The 23,857-nt window shown below is 50.1% G+C and overlaps 1 protein-coding gene across 1 annotated transcript in view; it reads left to right on the forward strand.

Moving 5' to 3' along the window:
* Positions 1-794: 794 nt before the first annotated feature.
* The window catches only part of VWA5B1 (von Willebrand factor A domain containing 5B1), a 59,089-nt gene continuing 36,026 nt past the window's right edge, over positions 795-23,857 (forward strand). The window contains exons 1-9 of the mRNA XM_090024224.1: positions 795-4,534; positions 4,742-4,816; positions 13,652-13,837; positions 14,389-14,550; positions 15,139-15,361; positions 16,102-16,244; positions 16,948-17,079; positions 17,343-17,467; positions 21,837-22,013. Coding sequence (XP_089880350.1) covers positions 13,699-13,837; positions 14,389-14,550; positions 15,139-15,361; positions 16,102-16,244; positions 16,948-17,079; positions 17,343-17,467; positions 21,837-22,013 — 1,101 coding nt within the window. The 5' untranslated portion in view covers positions 795-4,534; positions 4,742-4,816; positions 13,652-13,698. The remainder of the gene's footprint in view (positions 4,535-4,741; positions 4,817-13,651; positions 13,838-14,388; positions 14,551-15,138; positions 15,362-16,101; positions 16,245-16,947; positions 17,080-17,342; positions 17,468-21,836; positions 22,014-23,857) is intronic.

The raw sequence follows: 23,857 nt of genomic DNA on the forward strand, positions 1-23,857 counted from the left end.
AGGTAAGCACTGAGCTAAGATTTGAGCTCCCTGATGGTCTCTATTCCTTTCATAATTAACTCATCCTCCTGACTCATCTGACCTCTTCTGTACACCTTTTGCCTCCTGGCTACCTGAAGTGTAAATTCTCTGGGACAAACCTGTCTTCTTTGTTTTGCACACAGCAGCTAGTACAGGGTGGCCTTTGTCACTGATTAGAGTTTCTAGGCATGAGAGAGTAGAAATAACAGCAGCAGCAAGCCCCAGATTGCAGTCAACATGAGCTACGAATGCCAAGCACTTCTGGAAATATGGACAGTAGTGTTTGCCCAGAGCTTGGGAAGTAAAGAGTGCTAAGTACCAAGGCTTACAAATGATGTAGTGAGTCGTGACATCCCTAATTGGGAAATGTTAGCTACAGGCTTATGAAACAAATGCAGTTACATACTGGATTTTGTACGCCAGGAGAGTCAGCAGCAGGAACAGTGAATATACCTCCCCTTCCTCTGCCAGGCACCAGGTGATGTGCACGTTCCTGCTAATCACAGGGTGGGAAAGCAAACTGATTCAGAGCCAGCCCTCGGGGGGTGCGGGGCCTGGGGCAAATCAGCCTGTGTGAAGTCCCCTTAATGCTGTGCGAGTTGTGGTACCCCTGCAAGTGGGGTGTGTGTGGGGGGGTTTCCATTCTTCTTCAGTGCAGGGCTGAGACTACAGCTCCAGGTGGGCCCTGCGGGAGGGGCCACAGCCGCTCCGCCTGGCTCTGGGGGGTGCCCAAAACACAGAGCCCGGGGCAGTCACCCCAATTCGCCCTACCCTAGGGACGGCCCTGCTGATATCTGAGCCAAAGGGCCCAGCTTTTGTTCCAGGGAGCTCTCTCCTCCAGGGCACTCTGCTCAGGCTCAGGTTTCCCAACGTCGCCTTCCTTGGGGCCGAGTCCCACAACAGTCTCACCCTCCAGGCTGGGGATCTAGGCTGCAGTTCCTCTTTTGCAATTTTCTGTGCTTATCCCAGCAGGTCTGAGTTTAGTTCAGCACCTGCAGTTCTGCTCTCTCTCAGGACAATGATGGTTAATGAGTGACTGGCCAGGTTTCATGCAGCTCAGGATATTTATTTAAGGATGAAAAACTGCAGAAAAAAATACAGTAAAACCATGAAGAGTCTACCCATGTGTTAAACTGGCCAGGCTTTAACCATTGCCTGGCTGGGATTTGGGCAGGGGCATCGGACAAGTTCCTCAGATCTTTTTTCCAGAGTCAGTATCAGTCTTACGTTCTTAGATCGTGCGAGAGATCCCTCCCCGCTGTCAGCCTGGCCACCTTGCAAGGTGCTCAGTTCCCAATTTCACCTATTTCATCACTGCCTTCTCTTCTAAATGGATGTACAATTTCCCCCAGTGAGGTGAGGCTTCTGAGGACTTAATTGCCTGAGGAGTTACATCAATCGCCCCCAGTCATCTTAGTTCTGCAGAAAAGCCTTGTAACTTCCCTCCAGCAGTAGACATATATAGCACTTAGAACGTGGATACAACTCTCTCTGAATGCTCCCCCTACCCCGAGTGTCTGACAAATCTCAGTGTTTCCATTCTTCCAAGGTCTCACATCTGTCACAGCCCCCATGTCAAATTCCGCTCTGTTTTATAAATACATATGGCTTGGGTGCCGGATTTGTTGGTACGAATCCCAGTGATTTTTTTGTGACATATGTTAGTTTCTTTGTCGGAGCCAAAAAGCAAATGTTTAACAAGCATTTGTAGCATGTGACGTGGGCTCTCTCTGGGGATTGTCTTACTTATCGAATAAGGAATGTAAACTCTTGTGCTTCAGGGCGCAAGCAAGAATTGAGCTGATGGGGACTGGAAACAAAACTTCCCCTGTGGGCAAGTAATTTCTTTATTGATAAACTTTTGAGTTTCTTGCCTATTCCTCTGAAATTTTGGAACATGAGATTGCATTAGATGGACTGATCCATTATGGCCATTGCTGTCTTCCTATGGCATGGCCATAGTCAGATGCCTGGTATCTTGTTCTCCTCCAAGAGATGAGGCCCTAAAATCAGTAGAGACACAGAGTTATGGAAAACACAGAGCAAGTGAGAGGCATGATGACATTTCCCTAGAGATATGGTCCTGCCTGTGATAGAAGAGCTTGGACAGGGAGTCTGGTCCAGAAGAGCCCATGCAGTCACGTAGGGAGTGGGTACCAAAATGCAGTGATTGTCTCATGCTGATTTGATCAGGAAGATCTGTAGCTTCATGGTGGCATGACCAGCATCCTTTTACATGTGGAGGTTCTGAAGAACATCTCGTCTCACCGGCCAGTTGTTCCTACTCCATCCAGGAGAGCGCCTGCAAGGAGTGGGAAGAGGCCAATACAACCACAGGGGAACTGGAGAATCTAGTCTTGAAGCTAGTCTACCTTATGGTCTAACCCAAAGCCTTCTGTAGGCAACTGAAGGACTCCTATTGATGTTAATGGATTTTGGATCAAGCCCTTCCACTTTTTTTCTCCCCTGACTTCACAGAAAGTATTTCTGATTGACATGGGTATTAAGAGAGAATAATTAGGCCTTCTGAGCATCCCTGCCACAATTGAGAGTCTTCAGTCCTGAAGAACATTGAAGCAATATTCTCAGCAATATTAAATTTCCTTTCAACAGCCACATTATTACCATTTATATTACTGAGGAGCCTGTTGGGCTCTGTGCTGTGCTAATACACCGCAAGAGGCGTTCCCTGCCCTGAAACTTTAAACGTTCGCCCCTCAGTTCTGACAGCAGGGGAAACAAAGGCACGGGGAGCTGAAGTGATAGGTCCAGGCTCACGCTGCCAGTGAGTGGCAGAACTGGGAATGGAGTCCAGTTAGGGAGTCAGGCTGTCTCGCTCCTATTCCTGGCTCTGCCACTGGTCACTTGTGTGACCTTGGTCCACTCACTTCCTTTCTCAGTGCCTCTCAGGGCTAGTTAGAGAAGTTGGGCTGGAAGGGGCCTCTAGAGGTCATCTAGTCCAACCCTCTGCCTCAGGCAGGATCATTCCTATCCAAGCCAGCCCATAAAAAACACAATCTCAACTCTACATAAGACTACCCGCAACACTGACCCAATGTAGACCTAACACCTTAACCTGCCACAGGTGAAGCAGGGGGACTGCAGCCTTGACCTGCCCTACCAAGGCTTTCCTGGGATAGTTAAACCAGCAAAGCCATAATTGAAGTGCAGCTTATACTGGTAAGAGGCATTCCTCTGCTGTTGTGTCTAAATTGCTTTCCCAAATGACACAGGCTCAGACAGCAAAAAGCCACTTTTGCCACTGTAAGTTGCCTTTACATGGCGGGTTTTACAGGCGGCACTCTGTGGATGAAGGTCATGGCTTTTCAACATCCCAGATAACACACAGTCAGGGAAACACTGTGCAGTATAGACTTGACTTTACACTGTACGCACCTCAGGACAACATCTAGCACAACAGGGCCCAGATCTAGATGGGGCCACTGGAGTCCTAATGTTTCTGCTTATGGATCTAATGGTGTCCTGTGTTTTGAGTGCTGAGACTCCTCCTCTGGGATACCCACTACAGCCAATGTAAGGGGTTTTGGGGCCTGTTTGGATGTGAAAAAGTGGCTGCCATGGGTGGCTGAAAAGAAACAGGGGCACAGAGGATGAGATAAGACTATGTGGGCCTGCAGGAGGAGCAGTGAGTGAGTGAGTGGCAGCTCGCTATGGGGAGAAGAGCACATCTTATTTTTGTATTGGGTACCAACAAGAGACTGTGGCAGTCTTGCAGGAGGCCAGTAGCGGTGGATGCAGCCGGTTTTGCAGGATTTAGGGCACTCCTATTATAGAAAAACAAGGAACCCACAATAAAGAAATGTAAAATAAATGATTCCCCCTCTCCCCCCCAGCAATTGCTGTGAAAAATCTCCCCCTTGGGAGAGAAGTGACCGTGATTCTTGTTTGGATCCTGCACTCCCATTACGGGCTGCCCATAACTTCCCTTCCTCAAGGGCACTGTTTTCGTGCTATTACCTTGTCACCAGCCTGCTTTCTATCTCAGACCTTGTCTCTCCACCTGGTGAGAGGGTCTATCAGAGGTGCCCGCAGATATGAGACCTCTCGTTGTCCTCTCATCTATCCGCTCAGACGTGCACAGACTGGGTCGAGAGAATGGCCATTTTGGACACGGAGACGTGTTGTCCCCCCGCTCCCTGCGGCTGCAGAGCTAAAGGCTCCCAAGCGAAGCAGAGAAGAATTATGCAAACTGAAGACTTGTGCCATCATGTCCTTAGGAGAAGGAGGGGGAGAGGGCGGCGGGGGGTAGAGAAAGACAGGGGTGTGCGTGTGCATGTGTGTGTGTGTGTGTACAAGGGGATTGTCATGGTTACCTCTCTGACAAAACAAATGGCTGCACTTAACGATGGGCACCCAAACAGCTCGCCCAAAGCCGGCGCTCATCAGCTGGCTGCCAGCGGAGCCGAGGCTCTGCCATGTGAAGCAGGAGCCTTGTCAGCAGCTCCCCGGAGCCGGCTTTTGCAGAGGGACACATGTTGCTGCAGCTTGCTAGGTAAGGCAACCCCAGGGGTTGGAGGGGAGGTGGTCAAGGGGAGCCCCCAGCCCAAGGCATCAGTGCCAAGGGGGTAGATCTGTGCCCCTGGGGTGGTGTGGAGGTGGAGGTGGAGCGGGGGAGGATGCCACAGGTTGCTGAAGGTCCTTCCCGGGGGTGGGATCCTCCCCCCCATCCCTCTGATCTCTCTCTCCCGGTGCCTGGCAGAGACCAAAGGAGTGTGAAGCTTTGCCTGCCGCCGCCGGGATCGCTCCGGCTCGGACAGCGCAGCCCTCCGCCAAGGTAAGGGACAGCGGTGGCCGCTTCTGCTCCGGAGCCTCCCGCAGCCCCCGAGGCCGGCTGCCCGGTCCCGTCCCGGGGATCCGCCTGCGGCATCGCCCGTGACCTTGGGCTGTGCTCGGCGCTGCAGCTCCCGCTCCGCCAGCGCCTCCTGCCCTCCTCGCACCTGGCCTGGGCCGGGCTTGGACTCGCCCAGGGGCTGCTTCGTGTCGGGGGGGGGGCGGTCCCTGGCTGCTGCAGCTGGGAGGTGCCTCTGCCCTGCCCTGCCCTGCCCTGCCCTGGGAGGTGCTGGGCTCCTGTCCCCCACACTAGATCAGTGATCCTGATCGCAGCTCATTGTGGAGGGGCTTGCCTCTGGGCTAAGGTAGAGCCACTGCAGCTTGTTTCTTTCTGAGCAGTGAGTCCAGGGCTCTGCAGGTTGCAGGCACTGGGCGATGCAGTGCTGGGGCTCCCGCAGGGACGGAGCCTGCAATCAGGGCCAGGCAGGAGGGCTGCTTCTAGGCACAGTCCTGTGGCATTTGTCTTTCCAAGCCAGGGCACTGATTGTCAATCTGAAAATCGGCCTCCTGAGTTATACCTAAGGAGCTGTCATCTGGGGAGAATCAGCCACCGCTCCTCCAGAGCCTCTCACCAGCCAGCAGGGCCAGGAGGAGGGGAGGGAGGATGGAGAAGCACGGCCAGGCACCCTCTGGGCAGGCCTGGCTACAGGGGAGGAAGAGTAGACAGTGCCGTGGCAATGGGAAGGAGGGGAAGCACTTGCAAGCTGCCCCTCTCCCCACTGCTGCCTGCCCACCCAGCCCCAGCTGGGACTCTGGGGGAGAGTCTGGAGCATGCTCATCTCCTGTCCTCCTGTCTCTGCTAGCAGAGATCTGCTCCTCACACTTCAGTCCCCTGCATCTGCCACCCGATCCTCCTCCGCCAGCCAGCCCGGCACCAGCAGGGACACGCACCTCCACTAGTCCCAAAAGAATTTCTCCCTGGTTACAGGTTGGGCAGCACTTCCCCCCTGATCCTCACACCCACCACCAGTCACCTCTGGGGTGAAACCCATCAGCTGTTTCTACAGCGGTATCCAACTGCAGTTACAGGGAAGAGATGAAGGAATCAGCCCGGTGACCTTCGCTGGAGGTCGGCCAGGTCATTGGGGTAAACATGCTTTTGGCAAGTGCCACAAGACTAGCCAGAGCCACAGCAACTCTGGACTTGGCTTTTACATCTCCTGTGAGAGCCAGCACCCCCCTCCCATATCCGCCACAGTGTTGGGTAATTGGCTCAGTACCATAGTGAAAAATGCTGCTTACAGAATCACTGATGTTTTTTATCCCAAGGCGAGTACTTCCTAGGCAGTGCTCAGAAGATTCATCTCGAGTCTTTTGAGGGTCTGGAAAGGTTTGACTCGGCTTAGCTCTGACTTCTGACAAGGCGGGATGGCTGAAGGATGCACTGTATATTACACTGTATGTTATGGGCATCCTTCATTTTATGGTTAAAGCCTTGGAGGCTGGTCTCTGTAGAGGTGATCTTTCCCAAACAGGCTTGAGGTGCATTGGTGAGGCAGTTCTGGGAAGTGCATGGAGTTATTGCCTCAGTTTTACTGGTTCTGCAGGCAAACAGAAGTTTATTTTCCAGTTCCAGGCACCTGGTGCCTTTCACAGCCACTGACTTCATTTGGAAATGAGAGCAATAATGAATGGTCATAATGCAATAGGTTATACTGCTTTTAGCTTGGACAGTGGAGCATGGGAGGGAAGCTCGCTCTCATTGATCTCTGCAAGACATGCCCAGCTGTAGTCGTCCTGACAGGCCACTGGATGTCAGTGTTGATTGATACAAATGAAGCTGAAGGAATATTTACCCAGCACAGGAAAACTTGTCGCTCTTCATCAAATGATGTGAACGTGGATGTGATCTCAGTGCTAGGCTGGACAGAAGACTGAAATCTGGAAGAGTCCCTCAGAGTTGGTGTAGAGTAGGTGTCTCCATGGCACTGGGGAAATCTGTGCTGTCGGAGGGCTCATCTTTCTAGTTAGATCTAGGACTGAGAGTCCGACTTCTTGGGGATGTCGCCCTGCATCTGCGAATGTCCCAGAGCCACATGTACCACGGCAGCATTTTACCGATGCGTCCGAGAACCAGGTTCTCTAATGCTTTCTCATTCCAAAAGAGCATTCCAGCCCAGGGTTTTCTCTTGACAACTGTGAAGCATTCAAGGAGCACGTGACATCACAGAAATGCGGGTGCTTCTAGGGTGGAAACTACCAGCTCTGTAACAAGCTATGCAAAAGTTAATGGCAAGTGAAGTACTGCATGCAGCTGAAATGGAACATAATTTCCCAGCTGGAAAGGGGCCAAGACCCTGGCACTATCACTCCTGTGCATTGTGCCCATGAGCAGGGAGGACCTCTGTTGCAAATCTAATTAGAAGGTGGTCCTGGCAACAGCGTGGTAGTCTATGTTGAAACCCACTCAGGAACAATCTGGTGGGAAGTGTGTGACTCCAGTGAATTCAAGTGAATCCCTCTGGAAGGCTTCCTGCTGTACTGTCGGTGGCAGGAAATGGGCCCAGGACATGGCATTCTGTATGGAGAGACCAGAGCCGCTGGATCTAATTGAAGGAGGAAAAGTTTGGCAAGTCCTGATACTCCTAGCATGTCTGATACACCTCTGGCACTCATGTATCATGTCTGATACACAAGCGCACTCCCAGCACTGTCTGGATTTCACTTGCTGTGAGTAAGGCTGCCTACCAGTGGGTCCTCTACCATGCTCTGCATCACCAGGGTAGTGTCAGTGTATGGAGCCCACTGGTGTTGTGGTATCAGCAGTGCAGGTTGGACTCTCTCTACTGGCCCACAGTGCTTAAATGACATGCTTTGGGTCCTGCACGGTGCTGGGGGCAAGCTGGCTGGGAGCCCCCAACCTACACAGAAGTTCTGCATGACACAACAACCCACATCATCATCTTCTGCAACCAACTTGGCTTCTTAGATGGGTTTCAGAAGAGATCACGGGATCAAAAGATCTGTTGATTTCCTGCTGTTTTGTTGAAACCGAAGTGTGACACAGCAATGTTACTTGAGCCTAGCACAGTGACCTTGGAGGAGGCCCTTGGAGCTCAGTAAATGCTGCCTACAAACTGTGTGCAGTGGTTTGTTCCTGATGATGACAAGGCTCTGCTTGCTTCACACCTCTCTGCTACTGTTGCGTAACTGTGGTGCAGGATCAGCTCATTCCTTATTACCCCAGCATAAACCCAGCCAGGGTGTAACCCCATTGCATGATAGCTCACTCTTCTGTAAACTCTCTCACCATAGCTGGAAGGAGAAGCTGATCATCACTAGGGACCAGAAACCCAGCAGTAGCAGCAGCTGCGCAAATGGTCTTGAGCTTGACCTACAAACAATGAATGATTATTCCCTTCCCTGCCCCAGAACCAGGCCACCTCTACTAGTCAGAAAGCACCAGCACAGGACATTTGTGATGCATCCAGCAAGCCAGCTGCCGGCTCTGTTAGCTGTCTCAGGCACGGCTGCTTATCTGATCAGCTGTGGGCAGTGTGAGGCCAGGTCCAGCTGCTGCAGCACCGTAATACTCACTGCAGTCATCATCGCCTTTGCTTTTTGCTACATGAAATGTAGCAGCTCAGCTTATTAATCCCTGCATTCATCCATTCACTATCCTTGCAGGGTAACAGGTCTGTGAGTTGCAATTCAGCTTCCTTTCATGCATGCCCAGAGTGCACAGCTGAGATCAGGTGGGGTAGGGTGGTGTGTGCACAGTTACCCAGGCTCACACTAGCATCTGGAGCTTAGTTTTAAGGATGCTTAGAGGGAAAGCAGCTCCCTTTTGCTTTTTCTTTGTAGAGGCGAGCTAGCCCACCATTCAGGTACCTCGGGTCCAGTTCTACTGTGTGTAGACAAAGCAAGACAACACCACTTGTCTGGCTCGGAGAACAAAAGGTGAAGTGAAAGGAATCCAGGAGGCAGGCAGTGGTATGGAGAACTGGGGGCTGTTGGCTGCCCAGTGGGCAGCTCATCAGCAGAGAGCAGGGCAGTCAGAGCTCCCTGCGAAGAGTGGAGAGGGGAGCTCAGAGCTCACAATACTATAAGCTGCCTGGCAGCGCTGCCTGACTGCAGACCCTTGCTTCTTCCCTTCCTTTTCTCCATACGTTCTCTACCTCCCCCCAGCATCCTTCTTTCCGCTGTAGACACTTAATGGCATGCTTGACACGAACTGCAGCGCAGCACCGGTCCCTCGCCTCCCATCCGCTCCACAGTGCCTTCTCCAGCAGCTTTTGCCATTTTCTCTTTGCCATTTTAAGGGCCTTTGAAGGTGAAGCAGCAGAAAGAGCTCTCTGCACAGGTTCGCCAGATTGCAGTGCACAGCCTGTGCTCCGTGTTTGGCCACTAGACTCGCGGCGCAGCGCTGAGAGAAGTGAGGGAGGCTTTGAGGCAGGTTCAACCTAGACTCATGGGGTGCTGGGCTGAGAGGCAGGAAGCCTGGGCTCTAATCCTGACTGATGCTGTGTGACCCTGGCTCTCTCGATTCCCTGTTTTGATTACAACCTCTTTGGGACAGGAAGTGTCTCTCACCAGGGGTTTGGGCAGCACCCAGGACAATGCACTGACTTGCCTGTCCTCTTGAACATGTGGCAGAAGGCTTGGAAATGTTTGCAGGTTGATCTGAGTCTTCTTTCCACCAAGGAGAGTTTTAAATGTCTAGGAAAGCCCAGGAAAGCCAATAGCTCCATGCAGACTTGAGATAAAAACATGCCAGAGCACAGCAGCAGGTAGAGAAATCTCAGTGTTTTTAAAGCACTGTTGCTTTCCCAAAGTCCTGGGTTGTGCTTTGCTGGAAGCCATCTCTGGTGCTTCGAGCCCTGCTACGCTGAAAAAGTGAAAATTATTCACGGCTGCATTCTGTCAAGGGTGACGAAGGGGGCTGGCGCCCTGGAAGGGCAGAGCCTACGGCAGCTCCTGGCTTCACACGCAGGCAGGGGAGGGTAGGCAGTAGGGATGGGCCACCAGGAGAAGCCTAACGAAACAGAGGCTGTTTGAGAGTGACTCATGGCAGGTACCGTTCTGAATCTGTTCATGGGAAGGCTGTTGCTGGTGCCCACCTGACTGTGAATGAGCCGAGGCGTGCTTTGCACTGCTCTGTGTTCTGGGACAAGAAGTCCTTGTCTGCTTTGCCGAGTTCTTGTTGAGGACAAAGCACTGGGTGGGAGCATAGCCGGTGTGATGGAATCAGGGAGTAGAGGTCCCGCAGTGATAAAGAGTGAGGTTGGCTTATAAATCCCACCAGGAAAAGGTCTGAGAAGAGAGATGTGGCCTCAATACCTTTCCAGGCTGAGGAAGAGGCATGTGAAGGGCCAGAAGGGAGAAGTGGCCACTCCCAGTGCTGGAGCTGGCTTGTCCCCATCCTCTCTTTCTCTTCTCCCTTCGGTTTGGAGAGGAAAGGCTGTGGTTAAGCACTGCCCTGGGCCTGAGGAAACTTTTGGCCCTGTTCTGCCATAACTGCACTGTGATAGTTCTTCTTGATAATTTTTCCTCTCTCTTACTTTTGTAGGGCTCAGAAGTACCCAGCTCAGCAGGGCTCTGGCCTTACATGGGCCCTCTAGGAACTCCTGTAGGTTGTAACAAAAGTGGTTGCCAACCCTCTCACTGGGCATAGACATGCTTCCTCTACCAGCTGGAGGCCCCACAGCTGTCCTGTCTTGGTGAGGTGAGAGCTAATTGGGGATGATCTTCCCTGCAGACCCTCATTTACCACCCCTCTGGCCAGACTGCTTTTCCCATCACTAGCAGAGGCTGAGAGTCAGCAAACCATGGCACTTTGAGATGTTATTTATGTGGCTGCTATAAATCATCTTGTCTCTGAAGCTCATCATTGTCTCTTGTCCTCTGTCTGGCCCTTCCTTGGTGAGGATGAGCAATCTCCCCAGACAGCTGCCCTTGGGTCTCAAACACAGCCTGTGTTGCCTTGAAGTCTTTGCTGTTCCCTGCGTCTCAGCCTGGGCTGTGCAGCCAGAGATGGCCTGGCTGCCTATACTATGGCTGGTCATCCCAGGAGGAGGCATGCTCCTCAACTTCCTCCAGAGCAGAGAAGTGGAGACCAGGGGCTCGGTTCTCACCTCACTGACCCTGGGTGGCATAACAGCGATACCTCATCAGGCTGCCAGCCTGGCTCAGTTGGCTCCCCCGTTCCTCTCTTCAGTCTTCCTCCTCCTGTCCTCTCTTTTTTCCCCTTTCAGATCTTACTTTCCTTGATCATGTCATTCAGCCTCCTTCTTTCCCATCCGGCATTTCTACTACTCCCCAAAGTCACGATGGGCTTTGCTGGCTGGAGATGCTCTGTCTCAATGGCTCATTTATGCTCATGATCTCCCTGTGTAGCAGGACTCCATTCGCAATCCTGCCAGACTCCAGATTTATTGTTTGGAGGAGCCTGGGTTTCCCAGACTGTCTGGTCAGTGGTGTCATCACTACTTTGAAAGGCAATAGGGTAAACTAGCTAGATATATGAGCTGCCTAGTCCTGCTAAGCATCCAACACCTTGTCCTGTGGGGTTTTTTTTTACATGCATGTCATTGGCTTTTTGTGGTCTCTCTCTGCCTGTCAGAGGCACAGATATGAACAACGTTTTCTTTCCCAAACAGAGACCCTGTTAAGTGGTTCCTGTGTGGGGCTGTTCCCCAGCTGAGCTCCCAAGTCACTTGTATTGTTGGATCAAGTGCTTAAACGAGACCGGTCCCATGGGCCATTAGACTGGAGACAGATCTGTCACTGTTGGAGCGTCTAACCCTCCTGTGATGAGTTTTGCAAACAAAGTGTGAGTCCTTTTGCCTAGAGCAGGGGACTGGCAGCCAGCACTGAGTTTTATTCCCAGATCTGCCACAAGCTCCCTTTGGACACATCTCTGTTCCTATCTGTCACTGTATCCAATGAAGGCTGAGAGGCTTCAGCAGGAATGACTGACACAGAGATCCTCAAGTGCAAGATGTCCTGGAACTGCAAAACATTATTATTAGTTCATTGTGTTTCAGACTTCTGCTGTCCTTCTTCCATAGCTATTATCCAGTCTTGTTAAAGTCCCAGCAACCCTTGGGATCCCATACCCACTGGCCCTGACTCCCAGCCCCACTGGACCCTTAGGTTCTGTTCCTCCCTCTTACAGTCTTTGCTGGCCCTTCTCACTTTGCTGCCTTGTTTTAGCCTCTTAAGTTGATCGGCTGCTGCTGCTGCTTTTCCACAGCAAGGAATGAGTCTTGATGACTGTTGTGTGCCCTTTCTAGGACATTTGCATTTCGAGGTGGTTTTAATAACACAGGGCTGCCAGGAAATGAGAGACAGCTGATGTTTTCCATTGCTGCCCCCGCCTTATGGATCTTGTAAAGTCTGGTTTAAAGCATCCAGAGCCAGCAGAGGAGCAGCTAGACAGAAGCTACCCCTGGGAGATGGCTGAGGACAGAAACCCCCTGCAAGGCCCTTACCTGAATGCATCTGCCAGTCAGGCTGGGAGAAGATTAGCTAGAACAGAGAACAGGTTAGGAGGGAGCAGAGTTGCAAGGGAAATTTAATTAACAGAACCAGTAGAGGCAACTCCTTAAAATATGAGCAGCTCTCTTAAGGAGTTATTAAAGTGAGTCATACTTTGCAAGAGGGAAGTGGAGACGCAGGACATTGGAGCTGAGGGTTTGGGGGGCTGGGGTGGGGGGCCAGCATTCCAATTTCCTGAAATGCAACAACAATAAAGAGATGAATTAATATGGCCAGTGTTGTGGGGGTGTCTGCTAAGAGGCAGAGATACTCTAGGCAGACAAGAATATCTGTCTGTCTATCACTTTGTAAGATGCAAGGACTTTTGGTGATATCTTCGATTAGATCAATTGTATAGTTGGGCGAGATGTTGAACAAGCTTTGTCTGGGAAAGAAGCAGACACAGGTTAAGCTAAATACCAGTTAAAACAAACTGATACAATGGAGGGCAATTTAAGCCTCATGGTGAAATATCAGTGCATTGCTTGGTTCAGGCTTTATCCTTCAGCCAGATTTAGCTCCAAGGCATTCCTAGGTAGTGGGCAGAATACCTTGTATTCATACAGCATCTTTCCATCATTACGGTCTTAAAATGTGTTACTCATCTGGGCTGCCTCATCTTTCCTTCCCTGGTGAGGACATTCATTCTCCCTTGTCAAGTAGGAATTAATTCTTCCTCCTGGCCGAAGCAGATCCTCACACAGTCATTGTCTGTCTGTCTTGGTGCTTTACCCCAGATTGGTAGGATGAATGCCTGCTTTGGGAAAGCAAAGGATGGAGATACTCATGCCAGTCAAACCCAGTCATCCACCCATTTGCCCTTCCATGGATGTGGGCGCAGCTTTGGACAAAAGGGTGGTGTGGTTGCATCTCACTAGCACCTGTCCCACTCTGTGCTGCTGTGCTATGAAGGGAGAGGAAAGAAAGCGGGTCGGTGGGAGGAAGCTATAACCAGTGCTTGCCAACTGGATTCTTTTGTTCAGCCCAGAGATCTCTCCAGTTCCACATTCTGCTAGAAACTGAGTCCATGTCTGTGCTGAGATACAGGCTGCCCTGCCAACAGTTTTCTGGAATATCCAAGTATCTTGAAAGCCCTTGGTGAGGCTGTGGGCACTGCAGGGAATGAGGAGATAGAGGTCCAAGATAGCTGATGCCTCCAAGTAGCTGGGCAATAGGAAATCCAAGCTGTAGCTCTGCAGCCAACCCCAGAGCTGCAGAAGTGAATGTGGGGTGATGGGAATATGGGATTCCAGCTGTCAGGGCTCTTTCATGTTGCTCATGTCCTTCCTCCTGTCTCCAGTTTGCTGCAGGTCCTGACACTTGAGCCACCCATAGACTCTAAGCAAGATGCCTGGGCTTATCAACCGGACAACCAGCTGCCCACTTCCACTCACAGCCTCCGAGGTCACCTCATGCGTCAGTGGCTATGCCTTTGGGATGACAGCCTCTTTGACATATGCCAACCCAGAGGCCCATCCTTTTGAAGGTAAGTTCCCAAAGGAGGTCCTATTGTCCACAGAGTAAAGGCTGTATTCCTCAGGTGCCAGGGTCACTATGGGAGAAGGGTAACTCCTGGCACTGGTTTTATCTTCTGAGTCCTCCTTAGATGTCTCCCTGTAATACCCACCTCTGGTCCAGATTTTCTTGTGCAGTGGGAACTATTTGGGAGCCACTGGGAAGCTAGTCCTCAAGATGCAACAGCTCCAGCCCAGGTCCCTTGTGCTAGGATAAGTTGGAGAAGCCTAAGGACTCTTCTAATTTCCAGACACTGCCTTTGATCCCCAAGGGCCGCACTGCTGAGAATCTGCGAAACAGGCACCAGCTTTATGCCAGATGAGCTCTGTCCCAGGAATCAGATCAGATGACTTCTCAGGTGGGGATCTGGGCACTTGCTTGTCCCTTTCAATTGCAAAAGTGCTGGACCTGAGAACCAAGCCCATAATGTCATTTTTTATAGGCCTAGGGTTTTCTCCACCCCCAGTGCTGGCTCCTGCCAGAGAAAGGAACCCTTAATGCTGCGTCTCCTCCCATTGGCAGGTCTCTTTGTGTACCCACTGGATGAGTACACCACGGTGGTTGGGTTTGAAGCTGTTGTGTCCAGACGTGCTGTGACAGTGCAGATCAAAGACAAAGCCAAAATGGATGACTCTTACTTCGACTGCAGCAACATCTCCAGTGGGAGGACTCCAGATGGAAGCGGTAAGAAGGGCTCAGTGTTTTTGTGGTATAGGGGAATCTCAGTTGACCCATCAGCCAGGTTTGCTCATGACGTGGCATCAGGAGGGCTTGGACCAGAGGGCTGAGGCTGGGTCATTTCCTTCTTCATATGGTGTATGCCTGAAAGTCCATCTGTTTCTGAAGGCTACATGACTTAGAACATAAGAACTGCCATTGCTATGGATGAGACAATAGGTCCATCTTGCCCAGTCTCCTGTGTCACACAGTGGCAGAGAGTGGATGCTGAAAGGGAGAGTGTACAGGGTATGATTAGGGGGAAGCTCAAATAAAGGGACCTAGAAAGACTCTCATTGACTGTAGTGGGCTTTGGATCGGGCATTTTTTGGAGCTACAAAGAAAGGTGAAAGCAGATCTTAGTCCCAACCAGCTATGATTGAATGTCTTGGCAATGCACCTGATTGCACTGGGATGCTGCTGGGCATTGTCTAACAACTTCCAAGGGCTGTTGAGGGAGGAGAGAGACCCAGACAAGGTCACCTTGGCAGGGAAGAGTGTCTCCCCTGGCAGGTATCCAGTGCATTTCCTCTGTGTGACCTTCTCTCTGTGCAGGAAGGCTTGTGCTGGATGAGGACTTGGAAAGGATCCTTTTTGTGGTTAACCTGGGCATGATCCCTCCACTGGAAAGCATCTCCATCTTCATCAGCACCTCCTCGGAGCTTCAGACACTGCCAAGCGGGGCAGTGAGGGTTCTTCTCCCAGCTGTGTGCGTGCCCAGCGTCCCCCAGTCAAACATGGAGAACTCTGCCAGCCTCTCTGGATATCAGCTCCGAGCGTAAGGGACCATGCAAAGAAGCCAGAGGGTTTTAGGTATCGCCCAGACACTGTGGTGAGAGGTGCCAAAGAAAGGCCTGTAGAGTCCTGTTTCCTTCAGCAGCATCCTCTGAGATTGCCCCTTCCCCATCACTTCTCTAACTACAGAGCTTTACCTGCCTGCTTGTTTAGGCCTGAATTTCTTCCAAGCTATTAGGAGTACAAAGGCCAGGCCACAGACTAACAGACTGTTTTTGTGGAAGGCCATTGCCTCTACTGATGCTGATACACCTCCCATCTTCTCTTGTTAGAAGCCTCCTTGCAGCTGACCCGTGGCTTGGTGTGCCTTACTACACCCCACTTCTCCTCTGAGGTGCCCCCCACTCACCCCCTGGGTCATGTCCTGACATAACCATTACTCTTTAGCCCCCTTCCTGGCCATTTTCTGTCCATTTCTCCCTTTCACGTATGATTTCCAATCCCATAGCCTTTGGCTCTGTCTGGGTGTCTTGCTTAGTGCCCACCTGGCTGTTTCTTCATCCTCTCCTGAGCTTCCCAGAAGGCGACATGCCCCTGGGGATGGCACTGAGCCGAGAGCTATGAACTGAAGCTCAGGTTGCTGCATAAAAACAAGCTTCAGCTGCATTAGGAGCTGAGAGAGTGACTGATTGCTTTGCCCTCAGACTCCATAGCATGTTTGCAGTGCAGCAGAGAGGGCAAGTCCAAGGGGTGCCACCTTCACACAGTCTCATCTCCTCACAGAGACAGGCATAACTCTGGAGCTGGGGGCCTGGATCAAGGGCAGAAGCTGTGTCTGGCCCGGCTGCTGGAGAGTGAGGCATCCAACCCAACCGAGTACGAGTTCAGCTTCCACCTGGAGATCCGAGGGCCCTGCTTGCTCGCAGGTGAGAGTGCCAGGGCCTGAAGCCAGACCTGCTTGGAATTACCACCAAGGGCTCTGCCCCCTGCACTAAGGGAACACCCCTGTTCCAGCTGGGCAGGGTTCCCTCAGCCATCTGCCTGCCTAACCTGCAGTGCTGAAGAGCACTGAAGAGCAGTGATTTCCTCTCACGGTTGCTTTTCTGCAAATATGGCTTCATTGCACTGAGCTGGCAAGAGGTGACATGGGGTGCACAGTGTGGACAGCATACCAGATGTGCTGGTACACAGGTCCTTACACACCCCTCCCAGTTCCTTTATACCCCCGCCTCTCATTGCTCCCTTAGTATACTACGCAGGGGCCACGGAGTGCTCAGTCATGTCTCCAAGGCAATAAGCCCTGCTCACTTGCTCCCACTCTGGCACACCAGTGCCAAAAATGAGGCATTGAGGATGCTCCTGGCACTGCTCAAGCCCCGGGTTTCCAGTGTGCTCAGGAGAAGTGGCTTCAGGTGTCCCCAGGTGTCCTCTGTGCTCCATTCTTGGAGTTGACACTGATGAAGCAGGGATGGGTGAGTGCAGCTTATTGCTGGGTAGGGAAGCCACCCCATGTCTCCTCACTCTTACTCTGGTCTCCTGAAGCCCAGCTCCCCTCATCCAGCTCCACAAATAGCTTCTCCACAGATCTGCCAGCACTGCTCCCACCTGACCTCTGTCTTTCCCACGCAGGTGTTGAAAGCCCAACGCATGAGATCCGGGCAGATGCCGATCCCTCTGCCCGCTCTGCCAAGAGCATCATGATCACGCTAGCCAACAGACACACTTTTGACAGACCAGTGGAAATACTAATCCATCCAAGCGGTAGGTGGGCCGTGCCATCTGCCAGCCATCCGTTCCCTTCCAAGGGGTCCTTTCCCATTGTCCTGGAAGTAAGGGGAGTTGGTGGGTCTTGGCACTTTTCAGGTAGTACATTTCTAGGCCCGTATGTGAATTAAATTGTTCACCTGGAAGTGTGGGCCACTGTCCTCTGGAGCCTGTTTGAAGGCAGCATCTTCCCAATTCTGTGCCCCTCTGTGTCTCCCAAACTAGAAGTCTAAATGTGCCCTTTGCTCCTTCTCTTCTAGAACCCCATATGCCTCATATCTTGATGGAAGAAGGTGACATGACCCCTGCAGAGTATGAACAACACCTGAAGGGAAGAAATGATTTTATTAAAGGGACAAAGAAGGACCCCAGTGCAGAAAAGAAGGTGAGGAGAGAATGGACTTTTACCCTTAGCTGGGGTTTAATTCAGCAAATGATTGATTTTTAGTTTACTTTTTGTATTACATCCCAGAAATCCCCACAGTGCAGTATCCTGCTCCTGAGATGGGCTTCTGGCTGGCAATTGGGGAAGATTTAGATATAAGAAAACAGAGCTTTTAGCAGTAAATAAATGTTGACTGCACTTGGGAGTTTGTCGCAAGGGCCTGGGTTGGGAAAGTAAATATTGATTTATCAGTACAAGGTAAATTGTACTACCCAAGTTTATTATCATTGTTATAAGTAGTATAATTAGTACTAATAGCAGAATATATCCAGTTATACACTACATGCATAATACAGTTCTAATGATTATGGGCAGTAAGTCCTTCACTGAATTTCTCCCATGGTTAGTTAAACAAGGAGCAGTGAAGAATTTTCTCCCCAGCCATAAGCCTCATTTCAGAGGCAGGATGCTGTACAGCAGAGACTATGGGTCTGATGTGGAATGGTAGATTATACACTCATATGTAACTGTAGTTCCATGGTTCATTCTGCAGGGAATTAACATGATATAGTATTAAATCTATTATTTGCAATAGTGACCATAATAATTTGGAATAATACAGTAGGAAAAGATGGATGCTAAATAAATATGTCCTATATCAGGTACCTGTAGTAAAGGCCTAATTATATAAGTGCTATTACTTGGGTTTGTTATCGGGCCATGCTTATGGAGTGGTTAGGGAGCCCTGACCTGGCTTCTGAGTGATGAGGCCAAGCCTTACATAAGAGCAATGCCAGAGGCTGCTCCCAGCTATAAATGGTTACCTGGTTATTCAGGCTGGGGAATGGCCAGATGTGATATTTGCCGCCATGCCTCTTGGGTGCTGTTGAAAGTAGCATGTCTGAAACAAACGCTCCCAATGAGCTTGTTCCCCTTGGCTGGGAATCTTTAGCCAGACAGAAGGGCAACGGGATGGGAATGAATGCTTATTCCATTGACTAATGAATAAGAAATATTCATAGCAGGATTTTTGGCAAATATTCCAGAAAATTTGAAACGGTGGATGAGCCTCTCTTCAATGACCTCATCTGTGTGGTCGATATTGATACAAAAGACTTTAGACTAGAGCTTTTTGGAGTGGGCGGGACTGCTAAGCGCTTAATCAAAAGTACACATGCCAGTTGGGTACTGACATGCATGGATAGATTTGCAATCCAGAACACAGCCAGTTTCCTGATTTAAATGCACAGGTCTGTAGTGTCGCACACAAGTTATCTGTGAAGCTGGCAGTGGGTGGGATTTTGAGTGTTTGGTGTTTCTGCAGAGCAGTCTGAGTGGCTTGAACTCACACATGCATCAGTGCCCCCCCCATCAATCGTTTTAGCCTCAGTGACCTGGTCACCAAATGAGACATCACCAGCCTTAGCACAAGAACACAACAATTAGCCAGGGTAGGGGACCTGTGGTCTGACCCAGTATGGCATCACTTATGCTCTTAATCCTACCTCCCACGCCCATGCTGTGGTCTACAGACTACCACACACTTCCTGGGCCTCCTCAGGCTATCACAAAGGCAGCTCTCTGGGTTGTTGTTGTGATGATTTTTCATTACATTTGAAACATGTTGACAAATTTTTGGAGTGAAGTCTTTTCTCTCCTTCGCAATTAGAGGCAAGCATGAGAACCTCATTTATATTACACTGCAGGCTTCTTCTTTAATTGCCTTCTGAGTGCAGCAGGTGGAAGGATACGAATGTCCCACCCCATGGCTTTGAAGCCTGACTAATTATTCTGTGTCTTAAAGCTGTCAAATTATCTGGTGGGTATAATTCCAGGCCTGTTTTCAAATCTGAATTCTGCCCCCGGGACCAGGAGGGACTGGGGGAGCATTCACGCTGAGAACATAGCAGCTGAGTGTGGCTGGTACTGTGACAGAGGCATGACTATGCTGGACTCCTCAGACTCTGAGATCATGACTTAGTCCCTCACACAGGAGCCATTGACAAAGGTGTCCAGGGTAGATTACAGGCTAGGATTGCTGCTGCTGAGAGCATGACGTTGATCACCTCTTGGCTTAAACGAATTAGCTCCAAAATTTCAGTGGTGCATGATAATTCACTTCCCTTCTTCAGTTTGTTATGCAGATGATTTGAGTGCTCATTAGCTAGCAAGATTATGGGGACAAATGTGTTCCTGGAATCAGTTGGCAGCTGACGAGATCTGATTAGTTTATTATAACTGGATAATGGTATAGGGGGAGGCAGAAGGTAGGGGGCAAATGAAATGCTATCTTCCCTAGCTGAGCCACAACAGCTCTGACTGCACAAAGATTTCTTTACACATCTCCCTCTGAAGGCAAATGGGAGTCCTGTGCATTTGGACCTTAGCGGGATCAGGCCCTGATCATGTGTGGTTCTCAGCTCCTCCTGGAAAGTGCTGGCATCCTCCACTCTAGGATAAACCAGTGCTTAGGCCATAGACTTAGATCCAGACCTGATTCAGTTCCTACTGCGGCCCCAGCATATAACTTAGGGCAAGTCACTTAATCTACCCTGCTCCTAAATTTGTCATTTGTAGAATGGGGATGCTACATTCTCCGTCACAGGGAACTGTGAGATAAATATCATAACCCACTGCAACATATTCAGATACTAGGGAGAAGAGGGCCACAGAAATACTCAGCAAAAGAGGTGCTTTCCCAGGAGGGGCTGAGGAACACACAGGGTTAGGCCTTTGATGTTGATCAAAGGAAGTGCTACTACAATCTATATGAAGTTACGTAGCAATTACCTCCCTGAATCTGAATGATGATCCATTTTGTCTGATCTTCTGACAGAGATCATTGCTGGAATCTTGAGGAAGGTATTAAAAAAAGTAACATTACATGAAGGCAGGCGAAGGCCTTCCTAACCCCCACCCCCAGGCAGTGATGGATCAATGTATGCCCTAAAGCATGAGAGCCAATAGTTCTGGTCATTTTATCTTGGCTAATGTACCTGCAGGGTACTCAGCTTATTCCTTTAAATATGGCGTACATTTCCATAGGTGGCTGGTGAGAAAATTTCTGCCTGGGTAGCTGTGAAATGAAGCCTGCATGTGCAGATCAATCCAAATTGTTCCTTGGGTGAGGGAAGGTGTCAGCATTATGATCAGACCAATATGGGGAAAAAAAGGATTAGTAATTAATTTATAGCAGGCTCTGGGAATGAGAGACCCACCGGCTGTCTAAAATAAGTCCAGTTATTTGAGCAAAGGTCTTCATAACTTCTCCTGCAATCAGAGAGCATCAGTAGCCTTATTTATGAACTGACAACAATCAAAGTGTTTGCTTCAGAGCATGTTTCAGTATTGCATAACTGGGAACAAGAGGCCAGAGTCTCCACTGATGTAGTCAGTGCGGCACCATAAGGAGCGAGGAGGCTATGATTTCACTCCAGAGGAGGTGATCTGTCAAGGGCTGCCTTTTGCAGCCATCACAGAGGAGATTATAAAACCATCACTGGATTTTTTTTTTCATTTAATTTTATAGATCTTTTTAGTGAGGATCAATACATCAAGTAATATTAAACAAAATGCAGAAACCCATTAAATTTGAGATATAACGGGCCATAAAGAAACTATATATCATGCCAGATGCTATTGTAATTATATCTTGAATGGTGGGTCAGATTATTTTATAGGCTTTTGATTTAGGCAATAAAATATGATAACAAGAATGGGTAGGAAAAAGCAGAACAGAAGAAGTTAACAGAACCAGCCATTGAATCCCATTAAAATATAACCTACTACCCCCTGAGATTTGATTCCAGTTCTGAAGCTTAGTGACGAAGAAGAAGTCACTAATGACTCTTTGCCTCTGTTTACCCAGCTGTAAAATGGGAATGATCATAACACCAACCTACCTGCTCTTGTGAGGCTGAATTAAGAGAGTGTTTAGTGATCTGTTGTGGGGAGATGCTTATTCCTACTTGCAGCTGCCTTTCTTGTGCATTCATATACTCCCTACCTGGTGTTATCTTCACTGGTTTCATGGGATCATAGATTCATAGGAAGGCAGGGCTGGAAAGGACCTCTCAGGGTCATCTAGTCCAGCCTCCTACTCAAGGTAGGGTCACTAAACCATCCCAGCCAAGTGCCCAGCATTTGCCCTGGGTGCTGTCCACTGACAGAAATCAGGTATGTCGTTCCTCACAGGCGGTTTCATAGGGGTTGAAGGCTGGGGCACTTTTACTGTGGTGTCACCTAATGCTGCTCCAATTCACTCCTAGAGGGAAAAGGAGTCGGGGGAAGGGGAAGTAATCTGGAGAGGTTTGACAGGGGCAGGGATGCTGGCACGTTCCCTCTAAAGAGCTCATCTTCTGTGTTACAGACAGAAATCATCAGGAAACGGCTGCACAAGGACCTTCCTCACCATCCTGTGATCATGCTGAACTTCTGCCCCAACCTGAGGAACATCCAGCCAGACCTCAGGAAAGCCCAGGGGGAGTTTATATTTCTTGTAGACCGCAGTGGAAGCATGAGTGGTGTGAGCATCAATCGTGTCAAGGTACTGCCGGTGGGTGATGAGGGGTGGTGGGGTGGGGGGTGGGGGGGCTTTTTCTGCTGGCTTTCTGGCTGTTAGGGGATAGCCAGATACACACAAATCAGAAGCAGCTTTGTTTTCATCATATTCAGGGCATGTGCATAGTGTTCTGTAGCTACAATTCACAGTCTCAGCAGGGGCTTAGGCCTGATCAGTGCTTCAACAGGAGACCTCCAGGGAAACCCAGAGACACTTTGCTGACAGCTCCTCAAGTAACAAACTGTGTGACCCTGGTCAAGTCACTGAACCAGTCTCTGTCTCTGTTCTCTGTGCGGAAGCAGAATAACCATGTTTACTTGGCTCAGGTGAAGGTTATGAAAGATTTGGAGACGGTTGGGTAGGAAATGCTGTGGATAGGAATATGAATTCATACGTTGCTTGTTTGCAGTTGCTTCAATGGTTAAAGGAATTTGTCCTGGCAGTCTAGCTTAAACTTCCACGTAGATTTGCAGTATTAAAAGGCCAATGCACTGCATTAAAAGCTGACTGCATTTCAGCGAGGATGGGTAACTGAGAAGCAGTGCTTAAGTATAAAAGTTATGTTGGAAGGTGCACTAGATCTATGAAAACCTGTAGGCACACAGGAGTTGCAACCCTACACACATATTTCATTGGACGATGGGGTAACCACACCCTTGATGGGAACCCAGAGAAGTCAACAGGAGTCTTTCCATTATTTTCACTGGACTTTAATCAACCTCTGTGTGAGTTTGGTCTTGCCACCCTGAACTCAGATGAGGAGCAGTGAATGCAGCGGGTCTGTTTGTCCAGGCAGGGCTCACAGCACTGGGTCTGTGAGAGCAAACCCTGTTATTCAGTTATCACAGGCAAAGCACTTCCTCCTGGGAGGGAGCTGCTGGGGCCATAAATCAGGGTAGGTCTTGGCTCCATGCCACTGTCCAGCAGAACCATCTAGGTTACTGCGCTGAGCCAGAGTTCCCTTCTCCAAACCGCTACATCTATCAATGAGGAAATCGCCCTGGCAACTCTTTAATTAGCATCGTCTCTGATGAAGATGCATCAGAGATCAGGCCCGTGTCTGGCTGGAGCCAGCTGGCACTGGAAGGCTGCCGAGAACATCTGCATTCAGGGAGAGGAGCTCCACTAGGAAGGTCTCCATCTGAATCCTTTGGGATCCATTCATCCCTGCTGGCTTCCTGCACATCATACTATCCTGAGTCAGTATGGGCTGCTGCTCCCAGGCCTGGGGATGTAGGTGGGTTTGGAAAGGTAGCCTGTCCCCAGGGTGACTGCAAGGATGGACAGGGCTCCATCACAGCTGTGTGTCCTATTAATAGAATATACTTGGGATAGCCACAGGGAGTGTCTTGCCCCTGGCCACCCATATCTGGGGCTGAGCTGGGTCGCTGGAGTCCCCCTACCCTTAGAAGTGCTTGGTAATACCGTTACCTGTTCTTGTGGCTAGATTCTTTGCCTCTGCGGCTACCACTCTGTAGGACACTGCCTTACCAAGCCCTTATCTTTGCCAGCCTGATGGTGGGTGTAATGGGAATGGGATTAGGAAGGCCCCCCACCAGCAGAGTGCAAGAGCTTCCTTTGTCATGTGCTGGCTGTTGGCATCATTTTGGAAGGATTGGTGCATAGGGTCACCTGGAGGCAGGTCAGTCCCGCTGTCACTTCTCTGGCCCTTGTGAGTGTGGGAGTTGGGGGGCCCTTCGGAAACCCATCTGACTACACGTCTCGCTGCAGGTTACTGCCTCCTGTTGACAGTGTCCCCAGGGACCTGTATGTCATCCCTGTGATATGACAGAGATGCAGGGTGGCTTCATTAACACTCAAGGAATGGC

Source organism: Crocodylus siamensis, chromosome 12, assembly GCF_052110815.1.
Source record: "Crocodylus siamensis isolate JL-2025a chromosome 12, ASM5211081v1, whole genome shotgun sequence".
In the NCBI taxonomy this organism is placed as follows: Eukaryota; Metazoa; Chordata; order Crocodylia; family Crocodylidae; genus Crocodylus; species Crocodylus siamensis.